This window comes from Aquarana catesbeiana, linkage group LG05 (assembly GCF_042186555.1).
Source record: "Aquarana catesbeiana isolate 2022-GZ linkage group LG05, ASM4218655v1, whole genome shotgun sequence".
In the NCBI taxonomy this organism is placed as follows: domain Eukaryota; kingdom Metazoa; phylum Chordata; class Amphibia; order Anura; family Ranidae; genus Aquarana; species Aquarana catesbeiana.
Genome location: NC_133328.1, coordinates 572,172,553 through 572,198,479, shown reverse-complemented (window position 1 = coordinate 572,198,479; position 25,927 = coordinate 572,172,553). Strand labels below are relative to the sequence as shown.

At 41.8% G+C, this 25,927-nt stretch overlaps 1 protein-coding gene across 1 annotated transcript in view; it reads right to left on the bottom strand.

Annotated features, from left to right (window-relative positions):
* Positions 1 to 5,771: 5,771 nt before the first annotated feature.
* Positions 5,772 to 25,927, bottom strand: part of SDC2 (syndecan 2) — a 187,103-nt gene continuing 166,947 nt past the window's right edge. Inside the window, exons 4-5 of the mRNA XM_073632009.1 lie at positions 18,245 to 18,359; positions 5,772 to 11,146 (exon numbers count right to left, since the gene is read on the bottom strand). Of these exons, the coding sequence (XP_073488110.1) occupies positions 10,983 to 11,146; positions 18,245 to 18,359 (279 nt within the window). The 3' untranslated portion in view covers positions 5,772 to 10,982. The remainder of the gene's footprint in view (positions 11,147 to 18,244; positions 18,360 to 25,927) is intronic.

The window sequence follows — 25,927 nt, the reverse complement described above, 5'->3', positions numbered from 1 at the left end:
GTCACCATTGCATAGTCCATCTTCTTCTAGAGGAGTTCCAGTTACCAGGTCACAACCTCCACCATCAGATGAAGATGAGGGAGAGAGCAGTGAGGCAGAAGATGATGACATGGACTGTCTGTGGCTATCCACATTTACACATGCCACTTCACCTCCTCCTCCTGCAGAGACTGACACAAGAACTCAACCAGAGGATCTCTCAGTTTCACTGAGTATCCCAGACATAGACACTGTCCAATCACTCCCAGAACTTAGTGAATAATCTGCCGGAGAAGGGCCATCTGAGCCCACGGACCAGAGACCAAAGAGGGCTATCCGACCATCTAAGAGACTGACTTGGGTGAGAGTTCAGAAAAGACTATTGTCTATTGTTACAGCTCAGATGTCTCAGGAGAAGCCAATTCTTTCCACCCCAGTTATGGTGGAAAGCTCACTTCAGCCCCCTCCTTCCTGGCAGCAAGGTCAGAGATAATCAGGGGACCAGCAGCTGTGGACAAATTAAAAGGCATGCACCATGGACTATGGGAATTGTAGTTCTTAAAGGGGCATGGCCCCATAATTGTTAATGAAGGCTAACAGGCTGTGGATGTCAATTTCAACATGTCACTGCACCTGTAGGAGGAGAGCTTCATAATTTTCCTGGTGAACTGATCCAGATCAGGGCCATTCCTACAAGGAGAAAGAACAATGTGGACCTATAGGTCGGGGGTCTGTGCTCTCAGCCTAAAGGAGCCATGGAGGGAAGCCGTGTAGACCTGCTGCTGTGCCTGTCCACCTACATTGGGGAGAGAGGATGGACCTGCATTCCGTTCCTTCCATAGCTGCTCCAAAGTCTGAGCTGGAGAGGCAGAGTCATGGCATCTCCAGATCTGAAGCTGAGAAACTGCACCCTGTGAGACCATACACACACACACACACACAGCTAACCCCATAGGGACTGCTCTAGTTTAGACACCCATATATATTCAATAACAACACTCTTAAAAGGGGACTGCTCACATGCATCACCTAAAGATGGGCCCCAACGAAAGCCAGTCAATGTTGATTATTAGACACCAGGTGCTTTCATCCACATTCAGGGTTACCCCTTTCACTAGAAACGCATACGCTCACCCGCTATTGGGGTTGTATGGATAAGGTACACACAAGGACCCATTTATTCTTAGTTTATTTGATTTATTATTAGTTTATATCTTTCTAGAGAATCTAGTTGCACCTGTTATGGTTCTATTTGACTATGCATTAGGTCTTTCAAGTGCTAGTTAGTGGGTCATTGCCCATTCATCCATTTTAGCACCCTTACTTCTGTGTAATTAATTGTTCATCGATGTATGTTTGATTGCATTTGCCATAATACATTTAACTCATTTACCTCCAAGTTGTGGCCTTACAGGCTTTTCCCCTTTAATGACCAGGCTCCATTCCAATGACCAGGTCGTTAAATGAGGAGCCACAAGTAATCAAATATTTAAGCATTTCTTAACTACTGTACTGTACAGTATTGTGAAAAAAAGAGTCTAAACGCAAAACTCCAGCTCAATAGCGCTGTTTTAATTTGCATAAGTATAGAACACAATCAAAAATTCTGTACAGTACAGTTCAATACAATTATGTATAGCGCGTCCTTTGGGTGAGGAGAGCCAGTCGTAAGTCCGAGTGGTCGTTAAACAGGCAAGTCGTTAAACGAGGAGTATCTGTATTATTTTAGCGTGGTAGTTTTATTAACTCTTAAGTAACACAGGTGTAAACAGGTTTTAGTCTACCAACAAGTGTCAGTGGAGATTAAGCAGTTAAGAGTTGTGACAAAACATAGGACCCACCATCATCAGCGGCTTCTGTGGGGGTAAGCACTACATTTGGGGGCTTGTCTGGGATGCCTCTTTTCTATAAGCATCCTGCTGCTGCAACCCAGTGGTGTGAGTAACTGCTTGACACACTTTGCCGCCGGGAGGCAAGCGTGGTGAACCAGATCCCCGGAAATACCTTGTGGGAAGAGCAAATGACTGAAGACCAATTGGTCTCTCAGTGATTCATTTAACAATAGGTTGAATTTTAGTCATATCCTCAACATGATCATCTTGCAACACTAGTAGGTCCTGTGGCCCATTTGTGATCTCTGATAGGCCTTTTTAAAGGATTTTTTGCTATAACCCAGTCGAAGATGGTTTTTTTTTTGTATAAATAAGTACATTTTATTAGTTCTTTTTGTACACCTAAACTTCCTGTTTTGGGATCACCTTTAAGGGTGATAGCAGGCGCGCACCCACTGCATGGCAGGGAACCTGAAGCGCGTGGCCGGCCACATGCGATCGCGTGCATGAGAGCAGGAACAGTGATCTGTGTGTGTAAACACACAAATCCCTGTTCTGTCAGGAGAGAAGAGACATACGACTAAGTAGGAACAATGATATGTCTCCTCCTCCAGTCAGTCCTATCCCTTCACAGTTAGAACACACCTAGGGAACACACACTTAAACCCTTGATCGCCTCCTAGTGTTAACCCCTTCCCTGCCAGTGACATTTACACAGTAATCAGTGCATTTTTATAGCAGTGATCGCTGTATAAATATCAATGGTCCCAAAAATGTGTCAAATGAGTCTGATCTGTCCGCCGCAATGTCGCAGTACCGCTAGTACTAGTAAAAAAAAAAAAATCATAAAAAATGCCATAAATCTTTCCCATAGTTTGTAGAAGCTATAACTTTTGCGTAAACCAACCAATATACGCTTATTGTGATTTTTTTTACCACAAAGATGTAGAATATATATTGGCCTAAACTGAGGAAGAGATTAAAAAAAAAAAAAAAAAAATTTGGGGGGATATTTATTATAGCAAAAAGTACAAAAATTGTGTTTTTTTTTTCAAAATAGTCACTCTTTTTTTGTTTATAGCGCAAAAAATAAAAACTGCAGAGATCAAATGCCACCAAAAGAAAACTCTATTTGTGGGAAAAAAAAAGGATGCCAATTTTGTTTGGGTACAGAGTCAAACGACCACGCAATTGTCAGTTAAAGCGTTGTATCGCAAAAAATGGCCTGGTCATTAAGCAGCCAAATCTTCCGGTCTGCAAGTGGTTAATGAAAAATAGATTACGGGGCCATTAAAGCAGAAGTAAAGCCATAGATTTAACAGTTTCATTTCCGGCACTTACCAGGAATGTAACTGTCACAATGGATGTGCTCTCAACCAAACTGTCAAACCTTCCAATGGCTTGTGTCATAACTGATCACATGTGCAGCATCATGGCAATCAAAGAGGCCAAGATGGTAGCTTCCTTGGCTGAGAACGATAGAAGGGTTTACTCCCACTTTAAGTAGTGAATATGTATGGATTATTTTTGGAGCATATGGATGTTCATGTACATTCCTTTTCATTGGCTATAACTGGTAAAATAAGTTTTATAAATCTACTCAAGAGTGTATAAAATTTTAGACACTGGGCTTACATGTGTGCTGTATACAGTATCTACTCAAGAAAGTTGAGAATCATTTTTTTGTCCACTTCCAAAATAAAATTCTGCTCCTATGATCATTTAGGGAATTGGTGCCCATCGCGTGGCCTGCTGACTTTGTGTGCATGTGACCCACCATTTGCAGGTCACCAGAAAGGTTGCACCCGGAGCTGAAATAGACTGTACCCTGCAGTGGAGGTATTTCCAGCTCATGGGGGGATTTAAACTTCACTGTCACAAACCACCGGTGAAGGGTAATGTTAAACAAGGTCACTAACCACTATTGGGGGGCGGGGTTAACTTCACTGCCACCAACTACCAGTACCACCAATGTGGAGGTTGGTGTTAAACAGCACTGTTAGCTAGTACCAATGCAGAGTCTATTATTACAGTCATGACATCAATGTTGGGCATTACTATTATGTTGCTCTCTGCTACCAATGCTGGTGGTTATTGATGCATTCACAAACACCAATGCTGGGGGTTATTATTAAATCCACCGATACTGGTTCTGGAGTTATTATGGTGTCCACTGACCCCAATGCTTTTAATAAGCAGCCACTGCCACCAATAGGGCTTATTGTACTTGCAAAAAGAATTCAACAAGACCAAAATTCTTTGGTGTTGAGGTACATTAAAGCTTATTTTGAATACGTTGCCTAGCTTGATGCAAGGCACCTTAACCGACATAAGCACACTGCTATTGTGCAGCCTTCTGGAAGTGTTGAGGGATGCATTTGAGGCCAATATTATTTTCAAGCTGACCACCACTGGTTTAGGGCCACAGTGCACACTACAAAACAAAGGATCTTCAAAACCACTTTCAGTGAAAGCTTCTTCTCCAGACTCTACTAAAACTCCATCCACTGCAGATGTAATGCAGTAAGGTTTGTAAAAAGCAATGCCAGAATACATTTAGGACTGGTTCACACCTAAATCACACAGGAACACGTTCCATGTTTCTGTGTGGTGTGATTTTGCAGCCCACTCTTTGGAATGAGCTGCAAATGAAACCGTAATGTAGTAAAATTAGTGCATGCAAAAACATGCTGCACGAAATCACATGGCATGGTGGTACCATGTGATTTGGTGCCCTCCGAAAATGCACTGTGTTTGGGGTACTGTTAATGTATTGGCACTTGCAGTAGACCACAAAGGCAGTACGTTTTGGAGTGCGGTGCCAACCGGCCCTTACATTTTACATATTATCTACAATTTATACATTTGCAAAATTTGTTTTGCTCATGGCTCAACAACTGTTGAGCTTTAAAAAATATAGTCCTCTGCAGTCGATTTCAAAAGGAAGCCCATGCTAAGGGAACATGGAATCTACCATTCTTTCATTTCCTGAAAGTGCAAGTTGCTGTTCTGCTCTTGCATTGGTTTAATCACATTTTCTGCTACTGAAACCAGTAAGAGGATCCAAATTTGTCAGAGCATTATTTCTGTACCTACTGTATAGCCATTTTTGGCCAGCAATCTAGAAAACACTGAAATCAAAGAGCCAGACAAGAACATTTTCAGAAGCAGGTGTGCGGTTTTGGATAGAGTTGGAGAATAGTTCAATCTATCAAGCTTTTATTTTTATCAGTGACCCCCATTGGGGAGACTTTCTCCTCACTGTCCCCTGTGACGCCTGTACAAGAAATTTCGGTGTCAGTAGTCATGGAGACATAAAAACACTGTCAGACATTCTAGCCCTTCTCCACACTACTAAAAATGTGGTTTTATTATTGTCTGTCTGTCGCTGTTGGAGATATTTCAAATCATTAATTGGAAGCTAGGAGAAGTCTCCCTAAAGCCACATGCACACAGGACATTTGCCCATCTCTCCTTGATGCCTTTCCTTCCAGCAGCAGCATTTTGGGAGAAAAAAAAAAACATTTGACGCTTGTAAACCCTCTGCAATATAATAAATGTTTGCTTTTGGGTTTAATACTGCTTTAGGTACGGGGCAACTTTTTTTTAACTTATACAAGATTTTAGCGATTGGGATTCAAATATATTTTAAGTTCCAGAGAAAGTTAAAATAAACAGTAGCTTATTTAATACAGAAGCCTCCCCCACAACTGATACGACAGCTAAAAGGTTGAATAACCTTTCTAATTTTACAACTTTTCACTTTCAATTCCATAGGATCACATACTTTCCAAATCAATGAAGAAAACACAACACTTTATGAATAAAAAAATACAAACTTCTATAGTCAACTTTAGATATCAAATCCCTTGTATATTTGTATGTAAAAACCACATTACAGGCATTTCGTTAGCACAATGTAGCATATATCATAAGCAATAATGACACATAAATAGCCACTATCAGGCCACATTTTTTTTATTTAGTAGTGTTTATGTTCCCAAGTTACATTTTAGGTCTATTGATGTAAGACTACAAAATTACCATTTGATTTTTTTTCTGTGCTTATAAAATACCAACATTTGTTTTTTTTACTGTCATACACTCTGTAACACAGTCTGCAACAATTTACATGGAATCATAGGCACTTCAAAGGCTTATAAAGACTTTTACAACTTAAATGCATGGAGGAAAAACAAAAATAAAAAATACTCTTTAAACTCCTACTCGTACCTTTGGAGAGAAAGAAAATAAAAACACATGGAAAAAAGTTTGTATTGTGGCCACAGACTTTGTCAGAATACTGTTCTAATCTTTGGATTTGGTTCTACCACGCAATCCAGGCTTAGATAGCCATAGCTTTCTAGCTGACATAGAAGGATTACAGGTCATAGCTGGTTGGCACAGTTTGCTGGGACCTGTAGTTCCATGGCAGCAGGCGAGCCAAATGTTATATAACAGGAATCTGCCAGGAAGGATAACAGTAGCTGCCATTGCTGATTTATCTTAATGGCGTGTGCTCAGAACACCTTATATGCTCAGGTACCAACATACCAAATAGAGAAGCAAAGGTGAGGATGCCAGACCCTTCAGAAACAAATCAGTAACAGCAGCTCCCATATTTGTAGAGTGACAGATTCCTTTTAAATGACAACTCCTGACATACCAGATTTCTGTTTTTGGTGTAGTGGTGCATGGCTCAATCCACTGTTTACTGCCCTCCAAGATCCAAAATAGATGATCTTCCCTCCATTCCAAAATACAAGCCTGAGATTTGTACTAAGCGATTGTCACCAACCCATGAGTTCACCTATGAAGAATCCACTGAAGGCTACAAAGCAACACTGCATCACTTAGCCTCTGTTGCAGCCTTTCTCAACCTTTTTATCCCAGGAGAACCCTTGAAATAATTTTCAGGTTTCAGGGAATCCATGTTAAAATAAATTTACGGAGGATCAGTGGGAAGAATGCACCTTACATTGGTGATCCTCGTGAAGAATGCACGCTTTACAGAAAGCTAAAAAGATAATTGGTGTCATGCCAATGTCTTTGGCACGTGGCATCGGACCCAATACTATTCAGGCACCACCAGATGGGAGATCAATTGGCCACAGCTCATGGAACCCCTATCAACCTTTTAGAGGAAGCCTGGTTGAGAATGGCTGCCCTAGTGCAGAGTCTTGAGACATGCATAGAGCTTGCTTAGTATGCTGTTGACAGTAGTAGCTTGGCTGAACAATTGTGATCAGCCTGTCATGTGGAGGATGGGCAGGGAAACTATCCTAGGGGGTACAGGGGAAAAGTAATTAAAATGGGGCAACTAAGCCTGCCCCACCAAAGACAGAAAACCTTGTTTTGGCTGGAGTTGCTTATTAGGCCTGTCATAATCCACACCAAGGTAAAGCAGCTTGCGGCTCGCCAGCAGCTGATGTACAACTCCCAGTACACACTGGAAAGCCGCTCATTGGGCCTCATCTGTCAATGTCTAAAGAAGGCGTTGATCTTAGCAACCATTCACCTTCCTGTTTTTATTTTAAACATTCCTAAAAACATGAATTGAAGAATCTGACTGATTGCTAGAACACGTAGAGTTTTTTTTGCAGACACTGATGAATGAGGCCCACAGTCTAATCGGTTTACATCACATATGTAATACATACATAGCCAGAGTCACCAGCACTTCGTTATAGATAAGGTGTTACTGGCCTTCTCCTGATTGGAGGAATTAAAGGTGCATTCACTCTTAAAATTATATCAGCATAGTAGTAATGTAAAAGATCTAAAACTAGGGGAGGAAACCAGTCTATGTACTAATTTTAGCAGTTTTTTCCCCAGTGCATGCTAAAAGCAGAAAATCAGAAACCTGATTAACAAACATGGGCAATAAAAAGGTTTTCGCCTCATACCCAAAATCAGGATTAAAAGCTGAAACAATAAATGGCAAGGATCAATATCCTAGATCAATCAGACTTTAGTTTACTGCTTGTCAGCTCAGTGAAAGATAAATTCTGATTGGCTGCAATGAATTTGCGGTTGTCCTTTCATTTCATTTTAAAGCTGAATGCATGTCCTCCTATGGTACACCCTATTTTATATAGTAACTCTGCTGCTAAAGTATGTTTGAAAAAACCAAACCTGTAAAGTAAAAAGGTTAAGGCCTTATGCAAAGGGCTCCATGAGGCTATGTAAGTAAATCGACATATTGTACTGCCCAGGAGACAGCTGCGGCATACAGCTGTCCCACAGTAATGATTGGGTAAACGTATACACCGTACTTGCATAGACATACATACAAGTGTAAATCCCTGGATAAGGCTTGTGTGCATCCAGTGTGTGCCTACACAGGTAGAGTATGCCCATGTACAACAATTCCTTACTATAGGCAGCTGTGTGCTGCGTCTCCTGGGCTTGTAAATACGCCCACAATTTACATTGTACTGCCTCGTGCAGCTGTGTACATGAGGTCTTATACATGCCTTTCCCGTTGCCCATGTCACTGATCATTGCTCTATTGCAATGGCTGAAAAACTGCCTGCATCCAACCCACGTGAGGGTGTGTCAGATACTTAGTCCTAGCTGGCCCCTACATCATTACTATGTCCTGTAGTGGTGAAGGTAGTAGCGTATGGAACCACAGCAAGCAAAGGTGAATCCGAAATCAGATCCTCTTGAAACTCAGATCAGATTCAGATGCCGAAGATTCTTCACCAAGCATAGTTCTTCAACAGAAAAGATCAGTAGCAAGGATGGTGGGACAAGTAAAAAAAAAAAAAATTCTATACTGGCTGGAGACACAAGTCACTATGAGCACAGTAATGAATATTTTGATGTGAGAGGGGTGTTATTGATACAAAACATAGCCCCTCATCCACAATTCAGCTACTGATTACAGCAGAACTATATACAGGATTCTAGATCAACAAAAACATTCATATTGTATGATTTACTCTAAAACACCCACGCCTCTATGTTTTCCCTGGGCTCTGCTCAACCTACTTTATTATTCACCTTCACTCTTGTCAAATGCTGGTGCCATTTTGGTTGGGTGATGGCTGTTCTCTCCGGCAATCTGAGTATACCCATAGCTTATGCCTTGAGCTAAGCCGTCAGGATCGCCTGTGGAATCTTGAAAGATAAATCATATAATATACAGCCCAGGAGCACAAATCTTTTAGGACCATCCCCTGATACAGACAAGTGACAATCTAGGTAATCCTGCCATGTCCATGCTCAGAATCTGAAATGCAAGGATGCATGCACAGTGTGAACGAGTATACTGCAGGTTTTATGAAGAGATTAAGACTCTGTAGTCTAATCACGGAGATAACTACATGAAAACATACAAGATGCACTTTATTTGGGTACCCCGATTAGTGTTCCATGGCACCAATTTATTGGTCTGCTGTTACTAAAAGCAAATAACCTTTTAAAGAGACCTATGCACACTAAAGCTAGCTCTGCTTTTATATCTTTAGATTATGCAAAAAGAAGCCATGTCAGCATAGCCATGTTTAAAAAACTTCACGTAAAAGGTAATGGCTGCCAACACTCCACATTGTGTCTAGGTTTTAGTTATTCCCATTTCTTAAAGTGGTTCTAAAGCCTCAATGCTTTTTTACCTTGATGTATTCTATGCATTAAGGTAAAAAACCTTCTATGTCAGACTCCCTCCCTCACCCCCCTTATACTTACCTGAACTCCATCGCAGTCTAGCACTGTGCATGAGAGCTGCGGCTCTCCTGGCTTTGTTCCTCCTCCCTGGGCAGACTGATATGGACCCATTGGTTTCCGCTCCTGTCAATCATCTCCAGTGACAAGGTAGCGGGCAGAGCCCACACGAGTGCTCCCATGGGAATTCATCTCTTGCTGGTGCCCCCGGTAGGAAGTGAGGAGCCAGGAGCACCAGCAGGGGACCCGAGAAGAGAAGGAATTGGGCTGTTTTGTGCAATTCTATTGCTTAGAGCAGGCAAGTATAGACATGTTTACTATGTTTTTTTTATTTTTCTATTACAACCACTTTAAAAGATGGTATAAGATTGATCTTAAAAGGGTGGTATTTTTTTTCCCCTTCAGTTTCACTATTTCTTGTGCACCTGCATCACAATAGCAGTAGCTTTTTTTTAGCCAATTATGGAGGAGGTGGTTAGGACAGAGGTTGGTGCAGGATTGGTAATAAAAAACGTCGGCCACAAGTGGAAGCACATCTTTGGGTGACACCGCTGTATGCGGGGCATAGAAAGGGAGTGTTGACATCCTTATGTAGGAAGTGCTAAGGACCTAATTATTATTTTTGGATGCTAGAAATAGAAACAAACCTTATTACAAAAACTAATGCCGGATAAAATAAAATATACTTGTTTGGGGAAAGGCTTGGATATACTTTAAATGTTTTATAATACAAAAATGATAAGAGTGAATGCACCTTTAAAATAAGTAGCTTACTAACAGCTTGTAAGTAGATACTTCTTTTTTCATTTTGCACGTCAGACTAAATTTGCTAGAATGTACACTGAAAATTAGAGCGGTATTGTATAAAAAAAAAAAAAAAAAAAAAAAAAACAAACAAAAAAAACAAATATCATTAGACAGATTTATACAAATTTTAAGTTTACATAGGAAGAAAAAAAGTACATTTACACTAATATACTGTATATCTGAATTACCCTAGGACGATTGCACCATGACAACTACTAAAAAAAAAAGGCATTTGTTTGGAAACAGATAAATTAATGAAACAAAAACTAAAACTTTGAGCGATCTGAGACATGCTAAAAATATTAAACAACCTTTTATAGACCCAAAGATTGAAAGCTACTGTTTGTCATTTTTCCATCTTGTATGTTTATGCATAAAGATATTAAACATCTTGGTGAATACCAATGGTCATATAAAATAATACTTTGCCACTGTTACCCACTCAACAATGCCAAGATTTTTTTTATACTTTTTGTTTTTAAGGAATACATGAAAAGTTTTTTTTCTTAAATACAATGGGATTTTTTTCATATTATAATTTGCCTCCGAGGCTCTTTAGAGAACAAGGAAAAAAAAAAAAAAAAAAAAAAAAAAAAAAAAAAAAAGAAATCTTCTTTATTCTATGCAAAAGCTTTATTTTAAAAGAAAAACAAAAAAAGTTCAGTGATCTCAAAAAAGAGACACTAGGTGGGAGTTTTACGCATAAAACTCTTTAGTAGGTGCCTTTTGGTAGACGGCGCTGGATGGTTTTCGTTCTCCCAGGTCGTAGCTGCCTTCATCCTTCTTCCTCATACGATAAACAAGCAGCAAGATTAGGAAAACAGCAAATAGGAAGCCGATGCCTCCACCAGCAATAACCGCTGAAAGGGAAGATTAGATGAATATGTTGTTAGATATGACATTTTAGTGAAAGCTGAACTTCAGTTATTGATGTGCTATATAAAAGTGGAACCAAAGAAACTACCACTGTGGGCATCTCTCTCCTTCCTGCTAACTTTTAACCCAAAGCTAGCACTAAGCCTGCTGAAAAATATGTACTTGGAGCTCTTTTTCTGCTTATCAGATATTGACCTGTGGCTGGGATCTATCTGCAGACAAGGCCAGGCAAGCTTGGTGTCAGTAGGGCAGTGGACAGCATCAGTGGGGCAGTGGCCGGTGTCAGTAGGGCAGAGGACAGGATTAGTAACTTTATTTTTTACAATATTATTTTTTACAATTGAATTTTTTATTGATTTGTTTTACTTTTTTTTTTTTTTTTACAATTTTTAGCAGCCCTGCTGGGGGGCTTTGGTGAAATATCACCAGTCTAAACAGACCTCTGTCGTCTCACTTTTGAGACAGAGAAAGGAGATTGAGGACACACTCCTCAATCTCTATCTCTGCAGAGCTGAAGCTGGAGAGTCTCACTGTTCATTACCAAACTCAAGCATAGTAAAAGGTTTACTCTGCTTCAGTTATGAATTAACACATTGATTAATTGGTACCACTCACTGGGGGTTATTTACTAAAGAAAAATCCACTTTGCACTGCAAGTGCACTTGGAAGTGCAGTCGCTGTAGATCCGAGGGGGACATGCAAGGAAAGTAAAAAACAGCATTTTAGCTTGCACATGATTGGATGATAAAATCAGCAGAGCTTCCCCTCATTTCAGATCTACCCCTTAGATTTAGAGCGACTGCACTTCCAAGTGCACTTGCAGTGCAAAGTGGATTTGCCTTTCGTAAATAACCCCCACTGTGTTCATTCAGAAAAGGAAGGAGACAGTAAACTACATTTACCAGCTCCCCTCCCTGCTCTCCATCCTGAAGATCCCCTGCAGCTTCCAGCGGGAGATGAGGTGAGCGTAAGCCGTAAGTGCACGTGCGGGGGGGGGCGGACTAGAACTGCCAACACACCAGAAAGAAGGGGAACCTGCACAGTAGGGGTGCCGGCATTTATTGGAACCATAGAACCATATCTGTTTTTCTCTTCTGTGGCAGCTGAATGCTGACAGGAGTGAGGAGGAGAAATCACCTTTAGTTATACTTTAAAGGGTTACTAAACACTTGTGTTTTTTTTTTTAAATAAAAAACATGTCATACCTCCATTGTGCAGTTCGTTTTGCACAGAGTGGCCCCGATCCCCCTCTTCGCTGACGTCCCCCCGGCGGCGCTAGTAGCTCCTCCCCGCATTGGGAAATCACCTAGGAGAAGCACTCTCCCTGGGAGTACCTTGCGGGCACGCTCCAGAGTCCAGCTTTTGCATCCGTAGACACAGAAAGCCGGACTCGAACCCCCCCCCATAATTGGATTTGACTGACAGCAGCGGGAGCCAATGGCTGCTCTGCTATCAATCTATCCAATCAAGAGCTGAGACCCCGATCAGAGAGGGTGTGCGCGCGTCTCCGGCGTGGAAACAAATGGGCTAAGGTGAGTAAAATGGGGGGGGGGGTTCTGCTCAGTGACAGAAGTTTTTTCAAACACAAGGGATTACAACCCCTTTAATAAAGTTGCCATGTGCTGTATATGTGATTAGCTATGACACCAGTCATTTCATGGCACAGTTTGGTTGCGAGCTAACATGCACACTGGCAACTGATAATTATCATTCATGGCATGCCTTTAATGTAATGGATTTGGGAAACTAATAAATTGGTGGGTGTAGTTCTGCTTTAAGTGACTTAAACGCTGCATAATAGTGTAGCATGCATCTGAACTTAAAACACCATGCTGTATAACAATGTTTGGAAGAAGCACTATTGACAGTGTGAAACGCGTCACCTCTCCTGTTTCCTGTGTCTTTCTTTGTCTTGTTGCTGTCTTGTGACTGTTTGCACAATAAAACCACATTGAAACGGCATTGTTGGTGTGCAGCAATTTTCCTATTTTCCCATTGTTTTCGGTGGAGAGCCATGGCTTGCACCTAAGCACATCCGGATCATATTGATTTGCTCACCTGGAGCGGCATTACCTCTTCATGGATTTCTGTATAAAAGTGTTTCTCAACCTTTTTTTCAGTCTAGGCACCCTTTAAACATTATAGACAGTCTAGAGAAGGGATCTCAAACTGGTGTCCCATGAGGCATTGCAAGGCTAACAGTTACAAGAATGACTCCCTCAGGCAGAAGCACGATGGGACTTGTAGTTCCACAAAAGCTGGAGGGCCACCAGTTTGAGACCCCTGGTCTCAAGGCATCCCATTCTAAAAAGTAAAAGCTATTCTAATAGTTTTACATAATGCAGCAACATCAACAAGTCCAAGTAGGGCACCCAATGTTAAAGGTATATTTGCTTTGGAAGAATAAATCACCTTTGCAAACTGGTAGTAACTATTATTCCAAGGTTTCTCTTCTCCCATGTTGATGGAGGGTGCAGGGGAGGGTCTCTATGCAGGCAAATGCCATCCTCCTTATCAAATGATGATGCCATTGGTTGTTATGACGCGGGCAGCTAGGTTGTGGTGCGCAATGAAAACCTGTGACATTTTGCCAAGGCACCCCTGAAGAAACCTCAAGGCACCCTGGTTAAAAAAGGTTGCTGTATACAGTAAGGGGAAAAAGTATTTGATCTCCTGCTGATTCTGTATGTTCGCCCACTGACAAAGAAATGATCAGTCTATATTTCTAATGGTAGGTTTATTTTAACAGTGAGAGACCTAACAACAACAAATAAATCCAGAAAAACACATTTCAAAAACATTCTCAATTGATTTGCATTTTAATGTGTCAAATATGTATTTGACCCCTTTGCAAAACATGACTTAGTACATGGTGGCAAAACCCTTGTTGGCAATCACAGAGGTCAGATGATTCTTGTAGTTGGCCACCAGGTTTGCACACATCTCAGGAGGGATTTTGTTCCACTCCTCTTTGCGGATCCTCTCCAAGTCGTTAAGGTTTTGAGGCTGAAGTTTGGTAACTCGAACCTTCAGCTCCCTCCACATATTTTCTATGGGATTAAGGTCTGGAGACTGGCTAGGCCACTCCAGGACCTTAATGTGCTTCTTCTTGAGCCACTTGTTTGTTGCCTGGGCCATGTGTTTTGGGTCATTGTCATGCTGGAATACCCATCCACGACCCATTTTCAATGCCCTGGCTGAGGAAAGGAGGTTCTCATCCAAGATTTGACAGTACATGTCGCCGTCCATCGTCCTGTTGATGCAGTGAAGTTGTCCTGCCCCCTTAGCAAAGAAACACCCCCAAAGCATAATGTTTCCACCTCCATGTTTGACGGTGGGGATGGTGTTCTTGAGGTCGTAGGCAGCATTCCTCCTCCATACACAGCGAGTTGAGTTGATGCCAAAGAGCTCAATTTTGGTCTCATCTGACTACAATGCTTTCACCCAGTTCTCCGCTGAATCATTCAGATGTTCATTGGCAAACTTCAGACGTGCCTGTACATGTGCTTTCTTGAGCAGGGGGACTGTGCGGGCCCTGCAAGATTTCAGTCCTTTACAGCATAGTTACTAATTGTTTTCTTGGCGACTATGGTCCCAGCTGCCTTGAGATCATTGACAAGATGATCCCATGTAGTTCTCATGATCACTGCAACTCCACAAGTGAGATCTTGCATGGAGCCCCAGACCGAGGGAGATTGACAGATATTTTGTGTTTCCTCTATTTGCGAATAATCACACCGACTTTTGTCACCCTCTCACCAAGCTGCTTGGCGATGGTCTTGTAGCCCATTCCAGCCTTGTGTAGGTCTACAATGTTATCCCTGACATCCTTGGACAGCTCTTTGGTCTTGGCCATGGTGGAATCTGATTAATTGCTTCTGTGGACAGGTGTCTTTTATACAGGCAACAAGCTGAGATTAGGAGCACCTAATGCGCCTAATCTCAGCTCGTTACCTGTATAGAAGACACATTGGAGCCAAAAATCTTGCTGATTAATAGGGGATCAAATACTTACTGCACTCATTAAAATCCAAATCAATTTATAACTTTTTTGAAATGCCTATTTCAGGATATTTTTGATGTTATTCTGTCTCTCACTGTTAAAATAAACCTACCATTAAAATTATGGACTGATCATTTATTTGTCAGTGGGCAAACTTTCAAAACCAGCAGGGGATCAAATAACTTTTTCCCTCACTGTATACTGTACATGAATAATTACTGGCAGCACCCTATGAGCCAAGGAAGGGGTTATGTAAAGTTGGAATTATGCAAGCCAAGATTTAAATAACCCAGGAACGTATTAATAAAAATGAAAGGAAATAGTGTTTGCAATGGTATGTTGCATGGAAAATTATTATTAAATGCATCTAAACATAATACTACTAATCATACAAATATTTTTTTTTTTGCTTTTGATCAGGTTATAGTGAAAGGATTGGTACTAATCATATATGATTTTAACTCATAATTAACAATGCCAGCCTAGAACTTCTACCTCTAACTGGTTTTACAGTTGTGCCACCAGCCAGAAAATTAAGTGAAGTTCTAAATTTGATAGCTGTCACGGAACATAAGGGGACCTGTAGAAACCATTAAAGATGGTATTCCCCTCCCTTCCTGTAGTTTCTGTAGGACAGGATACAAATGAATCTCCACAATGGAGACAAACAATAGGGCTAGTGTCAAGGGGCAGATGCAAGCGTGCCTTCAGGTGTATTCAGAATGCACTTAAAACAGAACTAAAGACACAAATACTTAAAGTAGAACTATAGGCAAAAGTTTTTTTCCCCATTTTGGATAGAGTAAGGGAGGGTTATAACCCCTGTCCCATGGCTAAAACTGGAAGTGAGAGAGGCAATCCTTGCTAATTAAGGGAATTTCTTGGGGACCCCAGGTCACCAGAAGTAGTGTTCCCATTGGAAGATTTCCCTTCTATTACTTTTCTTTGGACAACCAAAAGTCTGCAATTTTTCTTTTACTTTACCATTATTATTAAAAGTTAAAACAGGAAAAATAGAGAAGCTGAATCTCCCCAACGGGGGCACAGACCATAATAAAAACTGATAGGGGTTCTAATCCCTCTCCGCTCTATCCAAAATAATAAAAAAAAAAAAAAAAAAAAAAAAAAAAAAGGTTCTGCCTTTAGTTACACTTTAACTTTGTTCCAATGGTTCGACACCCGCAAGGTGGGTTTAGTTACACTTTAAGATTCGTTTGGGATGCTTCTAAGATTATTCAGAGTTCACCAACAGGAACTACTGACCTATAGTTGGCCTCCTACTGACCTGCAGTATTCCTCTTAAGTTGCATCAACCTTAAGCTGCATTTGCAATCCTTGTGACTAGGGATTACATTAGGTTTGGCTTGAACCTAGAAGTCAGCTGTCAATGCCAGTGCTGGATTTTCTTCCCACAGCTGCATGTACACATTGGGACAAGGGTGCTCATGATATAATTGCATTAAAATGGCCATATAGTCATATTAGGTCAATGATGTCTTAAGCATCCCTGCCCCTTTGTGAAAGCGCAGCCACTCACTGGCCTAGAAATGACAGCTTACTTCCAGGATGGTCAAACTCTCATCACTACAGTGACCTCTAAGAAGAAAGAAGTAGTTCTGACACAAACAAAAGCCCTTTGACACAAGCCAGATAAACCTAATAGAAGACCTGGCAAAAAGAGCCCCAAGTAACAAATCATCAGCAAAATATACAAATGATCGCTGAAAAACTCTCCTGCGGGTGTTTGGCTCATTTTTTTTCCCCCCTGCGTCCTCCTTGTTATGTTGGTACTGTGCAAACAGAGCGCGGATTCTGTGTTGCATAGAAAGACCAAGCAGAAAAGGGGAGGCCACCCCCTTATGCTTATTATATACAGTATCTCACAAAAGTGAGTACACCCCTCACATTTTTGTAAATATTTTATGATATCTTGTCATGTGACAACACTGAAAAAAAAATGACACTTTGCTACAATGTAAAGTGATGAGTGTACAGCTGGTATAACAGTGTCAATTTGCTGTCCCCTCAATATAACTCAACATACAGCCATTAATGTCTAAACTGCTGACAACATAAGCGAGTACACCCAATGTCCAAATTGGTCCCAAAGTGTCAATATTATGTGTGGCCTCCATTATTTTCCAGCACTGCCTTAACCCTCTTGGGCATGGAGTTCACCAGAGCTTCACAGGTTGCCACTGGAGTCCTTTTCCACTCCTCCATGATGACATCACAGAGCTGGTGGACCGTGCGCTCCTCCACCTTCCGTTTGAGGATGCCCCACAGATGCTCAATAGGGTTTAGGTCTGGAGACATGCTTGGACTGTCCATCACCTTTGCCCTCAGCTTCTTTAGCAAGGCAGTGGTTGTCTTGGAGGTGTGTTTGGGGTCATTATGTTGGAATACTGCCCTGCGGCCCAATCTCTAAAGGGAGGGGATCATGCTCTGCTTCAGTATGCCACAGTACATGTTGGCATTCACAGTTCCCTCAATGAACCAGCCCCAGACCATGACACTCCCACCACCATGCTCGACTGTAGGTAAGACACACTTGTCTTTGTACTCCTCACCTGGTTGCCGCCACACACGCTTGACACCATCTGAACTAAATAAGTTGAGCTTGGTCTCATCAGACCAAAATTTAACACACTTGCTTCCCATTCACACCTGAGACCTTGTAATATTAACGAGTCACATGACACCGGGGAGGGAAAATGGCTAATTGGGCCCAATTTGGACATTTACACTTATGGGCATACTCACGTTTGTTGACAGTGGTATAGACATGAATGGCTGTGTGTTGAGTTTTTTTTTTGAGGGGACAGCAAATTTACACTGTTATACAAGCTGTACACTATTTTACATTGTAGCAAAGTGACATTTCTTCGGTGTTATCGCAAGAAAAGATATAATAAAATATTTACAAAAATGTGAGGGTGTACTCGCTTTTATGAGATACTGTAGGTTACTGGTGTGCAAGTATGATTTCCAGGTCTAAACATAGCACAACTTTATAGCAGAGACAGGCTAACTGCACAGATAACAGAACTATTACCAATGTCCATGCACAAATTCTCACCTGCAAGTACTTCTGTTCTGTGAAAGAGGTTCTCTGACTGCTTTTCTGTGTAAACGTCTTTATCAGCGTTGGGGTTGCTTCCTGCGGGCTCTTCAGTCTTCCTTACCTGAGGCCCCTACAATGCCAGAATAGAAAGAAAGAGTTCATACATAAAAGCTTCCCGACATTAAGAAAGGTTTACTTTTCCTCCGCGTTTAATAAACACACATAGCATTACAGCATTCTAAAACTTTGCAAGTGCGGCAGCCTGGCACAATGCAGAACTCCTACTGTTTCCCCGAGTCTGCTAACAAATATTCCTGTTGTTCCTAAGCAATTCTAATAATTCCATAATGAAATCAAAATTGTTTATATTTTATATATAGTTTGCCTTGAAAGTTTGTAAAGCATTTGGTGAGTATTCACTATTGTGTTGTGGGTAACAGGCTGTGCATTTACTGCAATACATGGCAATGTGTGTACCTTACTGTGGTTCCATTCCAATGCACTAACACTGTAGTGGGCAATGCCCCAAGGGGTCATTTCCAATGTTTGCTTTTGTGTTTTGTTGATTCAACATGAAAGGGCTGCCTTCAAAGAGAAGTTTGGGATTAAAAAAAACAAACAAACAAAAAAAAACCATACATGTACACCTAGTCGGATGCAGCATCGGTCCCCAGCTGCCTCTAAGACAGAGAACCGAGCAATCAAAGACCACTGATCACTCAGTTATTTGTCATTAATGAGCAGAGAGCCCGTGACTGTCAGTCACCAGCCAGGGTGGATAAAAATCAATGATTTTTTAAAAGAAAATAAAAAAACTAATTTTCTCAATTTAAAATCAGATTTTTTTTTTTTATTTTTCTCAAATTTATTTTAATAAAATGCATTTGGAGTAAGAATCTATCTAAAGATAGTTTTCCATTTAAGATACATTAATAATTTAGTTTATTTGGCATGAAATTGAGCTTAGTTATGTATCATGAGGCTGTATATTCTGCAATATTTACATTTTTGGTAAACTCTGTACACTACAAACTGTATGATTGAATCGGTTCCGATATCGCTGCTTTACTAACCTAACAGCATATTATTCTAAATAGGAAACTTTTATTTTGTTTGCAAATATTAAATATTCTAACTACCAGCAAGAAAAAGTCCTTACATTTAAAAAGAGTACCTGTCATTTCAGATCTATCATGGCAGCACCTGTTAGTGGGCATCCAATCACCTGCTGCCACCACATCCCTCACCTTGTTGTGTCACTGCTGCATCACCAGCCGTCCCATTAAAGTGAATGGGACTGTCGGTGAGTCAACAGCGGGTCAGAGGTGGAGCCGCTGCAGGACAGAGATGACAGTTGTTCTTTAAAAATTATGATTCAAATCGAGTGGCTTTAAAGCAAGTCTTTTTACCTGTGATTTAAATCATGGATTTAAAGCATGATTTAAAGCGGGGTTCCCACTTAAAAAAATTAACAGTCAGCAGCTACAAATACTGCAGCTGCTGACTTTTAATAAATCGGACACTTACCTGTCCCAGGGTCCAGCGATGCGGGGGATCAAAGCCCCGCTCGTTCCCCCTCCGCTGCTGGCATTTTAACTGTGGGCGCCCGGCTGTGGCTTCACTCACTGCGCATGCACGAGCTGCGCGCCGTCACTGACCACGCAATCATCTGGGACCGGTCATGTGTCCCAGATGATTGACAAGAGGGAGGGGGGAGAGGCGATCTCCCTTCCTGCGCCAAGGGAAGTGAAGTCAGGAGCCCAGGTGCCGAAGGAGGCAAACTACGAGGGACCCCCTAGCAACGGGCATTTAGAGGTGAGTAAAAAAAAAAATTATCTCCAGAAGTTTGTTTGATTTTTTTTTAAGCACATTAATAATTTTTTTTTTTTTTGGAGGGTGGAACTCCACTTGAAATCAAATCCACCCTGTCACAAGCGCTCTCCACTGCTCCTTTAGTGCTCATTGGAGTGCCATGGATTGGAGTGGGAGGGAGCGGCATTAAAGTAGGTATCCCTCCAGAGTCTGGGCCGGCTGAGTGGCGTCAACTAACTTTAGCCAGCTGTCAGCTGAATATGGGCCACAGGAGTGCAGGACTAAGTGCACTCCTGTGGCCCACAGGAGAAGCAGCGTCAAAAAAGCTTTGGCCAAACTTCTCCTTTGATGTAATGCAGCTTCACCACTTCGATACTAAGCACTTTCACCCCTTCCTGCCCAGACTAATTTTCAGCTTCTGCACTTTGAATGACAATTACGCAGTCATGCAACACTGTACCCAAATTAATTTTTTATAAATATTTTTCACACAAATAGAGCTTTTTGGTGGTATTTAACTGTTTTCTGACCGTATACTGTACATTTAGGGCGGTAAGGCAGCTCTCCTGTGCAGGATCATGTACCTACGTAATCCTGCACTTCCGGGTCTGGGGGGGTGCATGCTGCTTCACTGGGTTATTTATTTTTTGCTAAGCAAACAAAAAAATTGAAAATTTTGAAGAAAAAAAAAAACCAACAAAAAACACGCTTTCTTCTTCGTGACCGTTATACAATTTAGCAAACAATCTACTTCATATTTAGGCCAGAATGTATTCTGCTACAATTCTTTGGTGAAAATAACCCAAATCAGTATATATGCTTTAGTCTGTAGAAAAGAAATAGAGTCCACAAACTATGGTATATATCTGACTTATTTATCTGACTTTTCTTATGTCTATTTAATAATTGCTGGTATGTGCTAACTGAACCATCTCCACCCAAAAACTGAAACACTGCCATCTGCTTTTCTTCTGTCTATTTATGAATTGCTGGCATGTTACTTTTGCTTAACTGTCTGTAGACCTATCCACATTACAATGCTTTATTATCTCCCTTGTCTTACCCAAAATTATGGCCCGTTTAACTATAGTGCCCTCTTGCTAGTCTGTTTCCGAAGTAAGAATTTTGCCCTGTTAACCAGCCAACCTTTATTACCTCCTGATTGCTAATTGAAATCCACTCACACCTCACCCCTATCAGTATAAATATAAGCTTCTTTTGGGGGAAGCATTTGCAGGGGGCACACACTTGCAACTGGAGCTCTTTCTCTAAGTGGGGCTATTTCTATAAGTGGGAGCACTTCTGACTCTGCACTTCAGCGAATGCACAAAGCAAATGAATACAAGAAAAACACCACACAGACATCAAGTGACCTTGTTTACCCCTTCAGCTCTTTCTCCTTGTAATATGCACTCTCTACCACTCCATTTGACAGCTCTGTCCTCTATCCCAAAACTATCTCTCCTTCACCCCCCCCCCAGCATATATACAGTCCCTGACAAAAGTCTTGTCGCTTGTGTACAAATTGACCTGAAGTGCCGCTAAAATATATTCCTAATCAAAACTTTGTTACAAGAAATTGGTCATTTTAATCCCAACAGCTTTTGTAATAATGTTTCAGTGCAAAACGAAACTGACAAAAAGTATTCTAATATTCACAGCTTGGTAAAATCCATTGAGTCAATTTTTGCCGCTTCACCTGTGACTAATAGTGGATCAATTAGGTCTCAGGTGTGTATAAAAAGAAAAGCAGTACACTAGACCTTCTTAACTGCAACTAGACCTCTGCAAACATGCCTAAGATTCACCCGGAGACTAAAGTGTTGATTATCAAGAGGCTGAAGACCAGATCCACCGCTGATGTGGCAGGTACCTTTAATGTGTCTCAGTGTCAAGTTCAGAGAATAAAAAAAAAAAGATTTGAAGAGACTGGAGACGTTTTGGACAAGGCCAGGTCAGGCCAACTCCGCAAGACAACTGCTCGAGAGGACCGTTTGTTGGCTCGAAAATCCAAGGCCAGCCCATTTTCCACTGCAGCAGAGCTCCACGAGACCTGGTCACCTGAAGTCCCTGTGTCAACCAGAACAGTTTGTCGGATTCTGTCTCGAAATGGCCTCCATGGTCGAATCAGTGCCCATAAGCCAGCACTAAACAAAAGACAATTGAAAAACCGTGTGGCATTTGCCAAGGGCCACAGCCTGCTAAAAGGATGGACTCTGGAAAAGTGGCAGAAGGTGGATTTATCAGATGAATCTTCTGTTGCATTACGCCACAGTCGCCGCAAATATTGCAGGAGACCTACTGGAACCCGCATGAAGCAGAGATTTACCCAGAAAACAGTGAAGTTTGGTGGAGGCAAAGTCATGGTCTGGGGTTACATCCAGTATGGGGGTGTGCGAGGGATCTGCAGGGTGGAAGGCAACATCAATAGTCTAAAATACCAAGAAATCTTAGCTACCGCTTATATTCCCAACCATAAAAAAGGCCAAATTTTGCAGCAGGATGGTGCTCCATCGCATACTTCCATCTCCACATCAAAGTTCCTTAAGGCAAAGAAGATCAAGATACTCCAGGATTGGCCAGCCCAGTCACCAGACTCGAATATCATTGAGGATATGTGGTGTAGGATGAGAGATGAAGCATGGAAGACGAAACCAAAGAATATTGATGAACTCTGGGAGGCATGCAAGACTGTTTTCTTTGCTATACCTGATGACTTCATCAATAAATTGTATGAATCCTTGCCAAACCGCATGGATGCTGTCCTTCAAGTTCATGGAAGTCATACAAGATATTAAATTTGGATCTCACAGCACCACTACTTAATTTGCTGACATATTTTTGGATTTTCAGTAAAGTTGTTTAATTTCTGTATAGGCGACAAAACTTTTGTCTTGCCAAAATTTGACCTGTCTGTCTTGATTAAATGATAAATCTTTTTTCAGTGAAACTAATTTATTTCAGTGCATTAAACATCATTTAGGAGGGCTTTAGCTTTTCATATGAGCTATTTCTAACACCAATCGATTAATTAAAAGTCAGGTTAATAGCAGGAGTTTCTACAAAATAGAGAAGCGACAAGACTTTTTTCAGGGACTGCAGATCACCCTCACTTCTATCCTCTCTTTATTACTGCACCCACCAACTCCTGCTAATTATAAAATCCACACACACTAAAAAATCTCCAAGACCCTGGGGCATGTCCCTTCATATAAATCCCACTCCCATATTACATCCCTCACCCTCCTGCTTCTAACCTCTGGAGATATATCCCCAAACCCTGGGCCTCCATCATTTAACTTTGAAAGCAGTGGATACATGCTCCTACTCACTCCGAAGGCAATACCCTTGACCTCGTTTTCTCTCACCTTTGCACTCCATGCAACCTCTCTAACCATCCATTCCCTCTCTCTGATGCACCCATCACCCTGCACCCTCTGGCAGCAGCCGCAATCAACACAATTTAGTTCCCATTTCTATTCTTCCCAAGACCAGACTCCCTTTCTCTTGTGCCCTATGGAACTCCCGCTCTGTCTGCAACAAACTCACCTCTCTCCATGACCTCTTTATCACCAACTCATTTAACCTACTCGCCATTACCGAAACCTGGCTCCACGAATCCGACGCTGCGTCTTCCGATGCTCTATCCTATGGTGGTCTTCTCTGGACTCACTCCCCCAGATTCAGTGGACGTAAGGGAGGATGTGTCGGAATCCTTCTAGCCCCACATAGCACCTTTCATGTACTTCAGCTACCTCCCTGTCTATCTCTCTCCTCTTTCGCAGCACACTGCATTCGTCTTTTCACTCCAGTTTCTCTAAGGATAGCTCTGATCTACAGGCCCCCTGGACCAGTATCAACCTTTCTTGATGACTTCTCTGCCTGGCTACCCTATATTCTTCCTCTGAAAACCCCACAATCATTCTCGGGGACTTCAACATCCCTATTAATACTAACACTCCTGCCACTTCCAAACTTCTCAGCCTTACCTCCTCCTTTGACCTGAAGCAGTGGATACATGCTCTTACTCACTCCGAAGGCAATACCCTGGACCTCGTTTTCTCTCACCTTTGCACTTCATGCAACCCCTCTAACCATCCATTCCCTCTCTCTGATCACCACCTTATTAGTTTCACTCTCTCCCTCTCCTCCACCTCCTCTCCATCCAACCGCCTAAAAGTTACCCGCAGAAACATACGTCATCTCAACCCTTCTCTTCTCTACTCTACTATCGACAACCTCTACGACAAAATCTCACCCCTATCCTGCACCAACCTAGCCACTGTCTACAACGCTAAATCTCACAAATGATCTACTAACGGCCAATACCAATCGACACTATTCTGTACTCCTACTCCTGGACCCCTCTGCTGCCTTTGATACGGTTGACCACCCCCTCCTCCTCAAAAAACTCCACGCCTTTGGTCTCCGTGACTGTACTCTTCGCTGGTTCACTTCCTACTTATCCAACCGCACCTTTAGCGTTTCTTAGAACTACTTACTCCTCTTCCTTTCTCAGTTGGGGTCTCCCAAGGTTCTGTTCTTGGATCTCTCCTATTTTCAATCTACACCTCCTCCCTGGGTAAACTGATAGCCTCCCATGGCTTCCAATACCACCTCTACGCTGATGACACCCAAATCTATTTCTCTACCCCTCAGCCCACTCCCTCTGTCTCGTCACGTATAACTAGTTTACTATCAGATATATCAGTCTGGATGTCACTCCACTTCCTCAAACTCAATCTATCCAAAACCGAACTTATAATTTTTCCTCCCCCATATGCCCCTTCCACTGATCTCTCTGTCAAAATCGATGGCACAACTATAAGCCCATTCCCACATGCCAAGATTCTAGGTGTAGTCCTGGACTCTGAACTCTCCTTTAAGCAACACGTCCAATCACTGTCCAAATCCTGCCTCCTCAACATCTCCAAAATACGCCCCTTTCTAACCAATGACACAACAAAGCTCTTAATTCACTTGCTCGTCATCTCTTGCCTCAACTACTGCAACTCCCTTCACGTTGGCTTACCTCTACATAGTCTATCACCTCTTCAATCCATCATAAATGCTGCTGCCAGACTCACCCACCTTACCAATCGCTCTGTGTCTGCTACTCCTCTCTATCAATCCCTCCACTGGCTTCCGCTCGGCCAAAGAATTAAATTCAAAATACTAAAAACTACGTACAAAGCCATCCACAATTTTGTCCCCAGCTACATCACTAGCCTAGTCTCTAAATACCAACCTACTCGTTCCCTTCATTCCTCTCAAGACCTCCTGCTCCCTAGCTCCCTCGTCACCTCCTCCCATACTTTTCCAAAGCCTCTCCAATCCTATGGAATGCCCTCCCTCAATCTGTCCGCTTATCTCCTAGCTTTTAGACGATCCCTGAAAACTCTTCTCTTCAGAGAAGCCTACCCACACCTAACAACTGTATTTTAATTTTCTCCATCAGCTCATCCCCCACAGTTCTTATCTTTTGTTTCCACTTGACCCTCCCTTCTAGATTGTAAGCTCTAATGAGCAGGGCCCTCTGATCCCTCCTGTATTGATTTGTATTGTAAGTGTACTGTCTGCCCTCATGTTGTAAAGCGCTGCGCAAACTGTTGGCGCTATATAAATCCTGTATAACAACAATAATAATATTGAGGCCTGAAAATGCCAGGACGGTAAAAATATACTCCAAATTACCCCCTTTTGGAAAATTGACAGTCCAGGGTATTTAATAAGAGGCATGGCAATTTTTTTAATTTTGTAATTTAGTTGTAATTTTTTGTCATGTTTTTTTTTTTTTACACATACTGTCAGCAGAGCAGTACAGAGTGATCACATAACAGGTGTGGCAGTTGCCAGGGACGCTGACTGGTTTTTATTACATTTTGT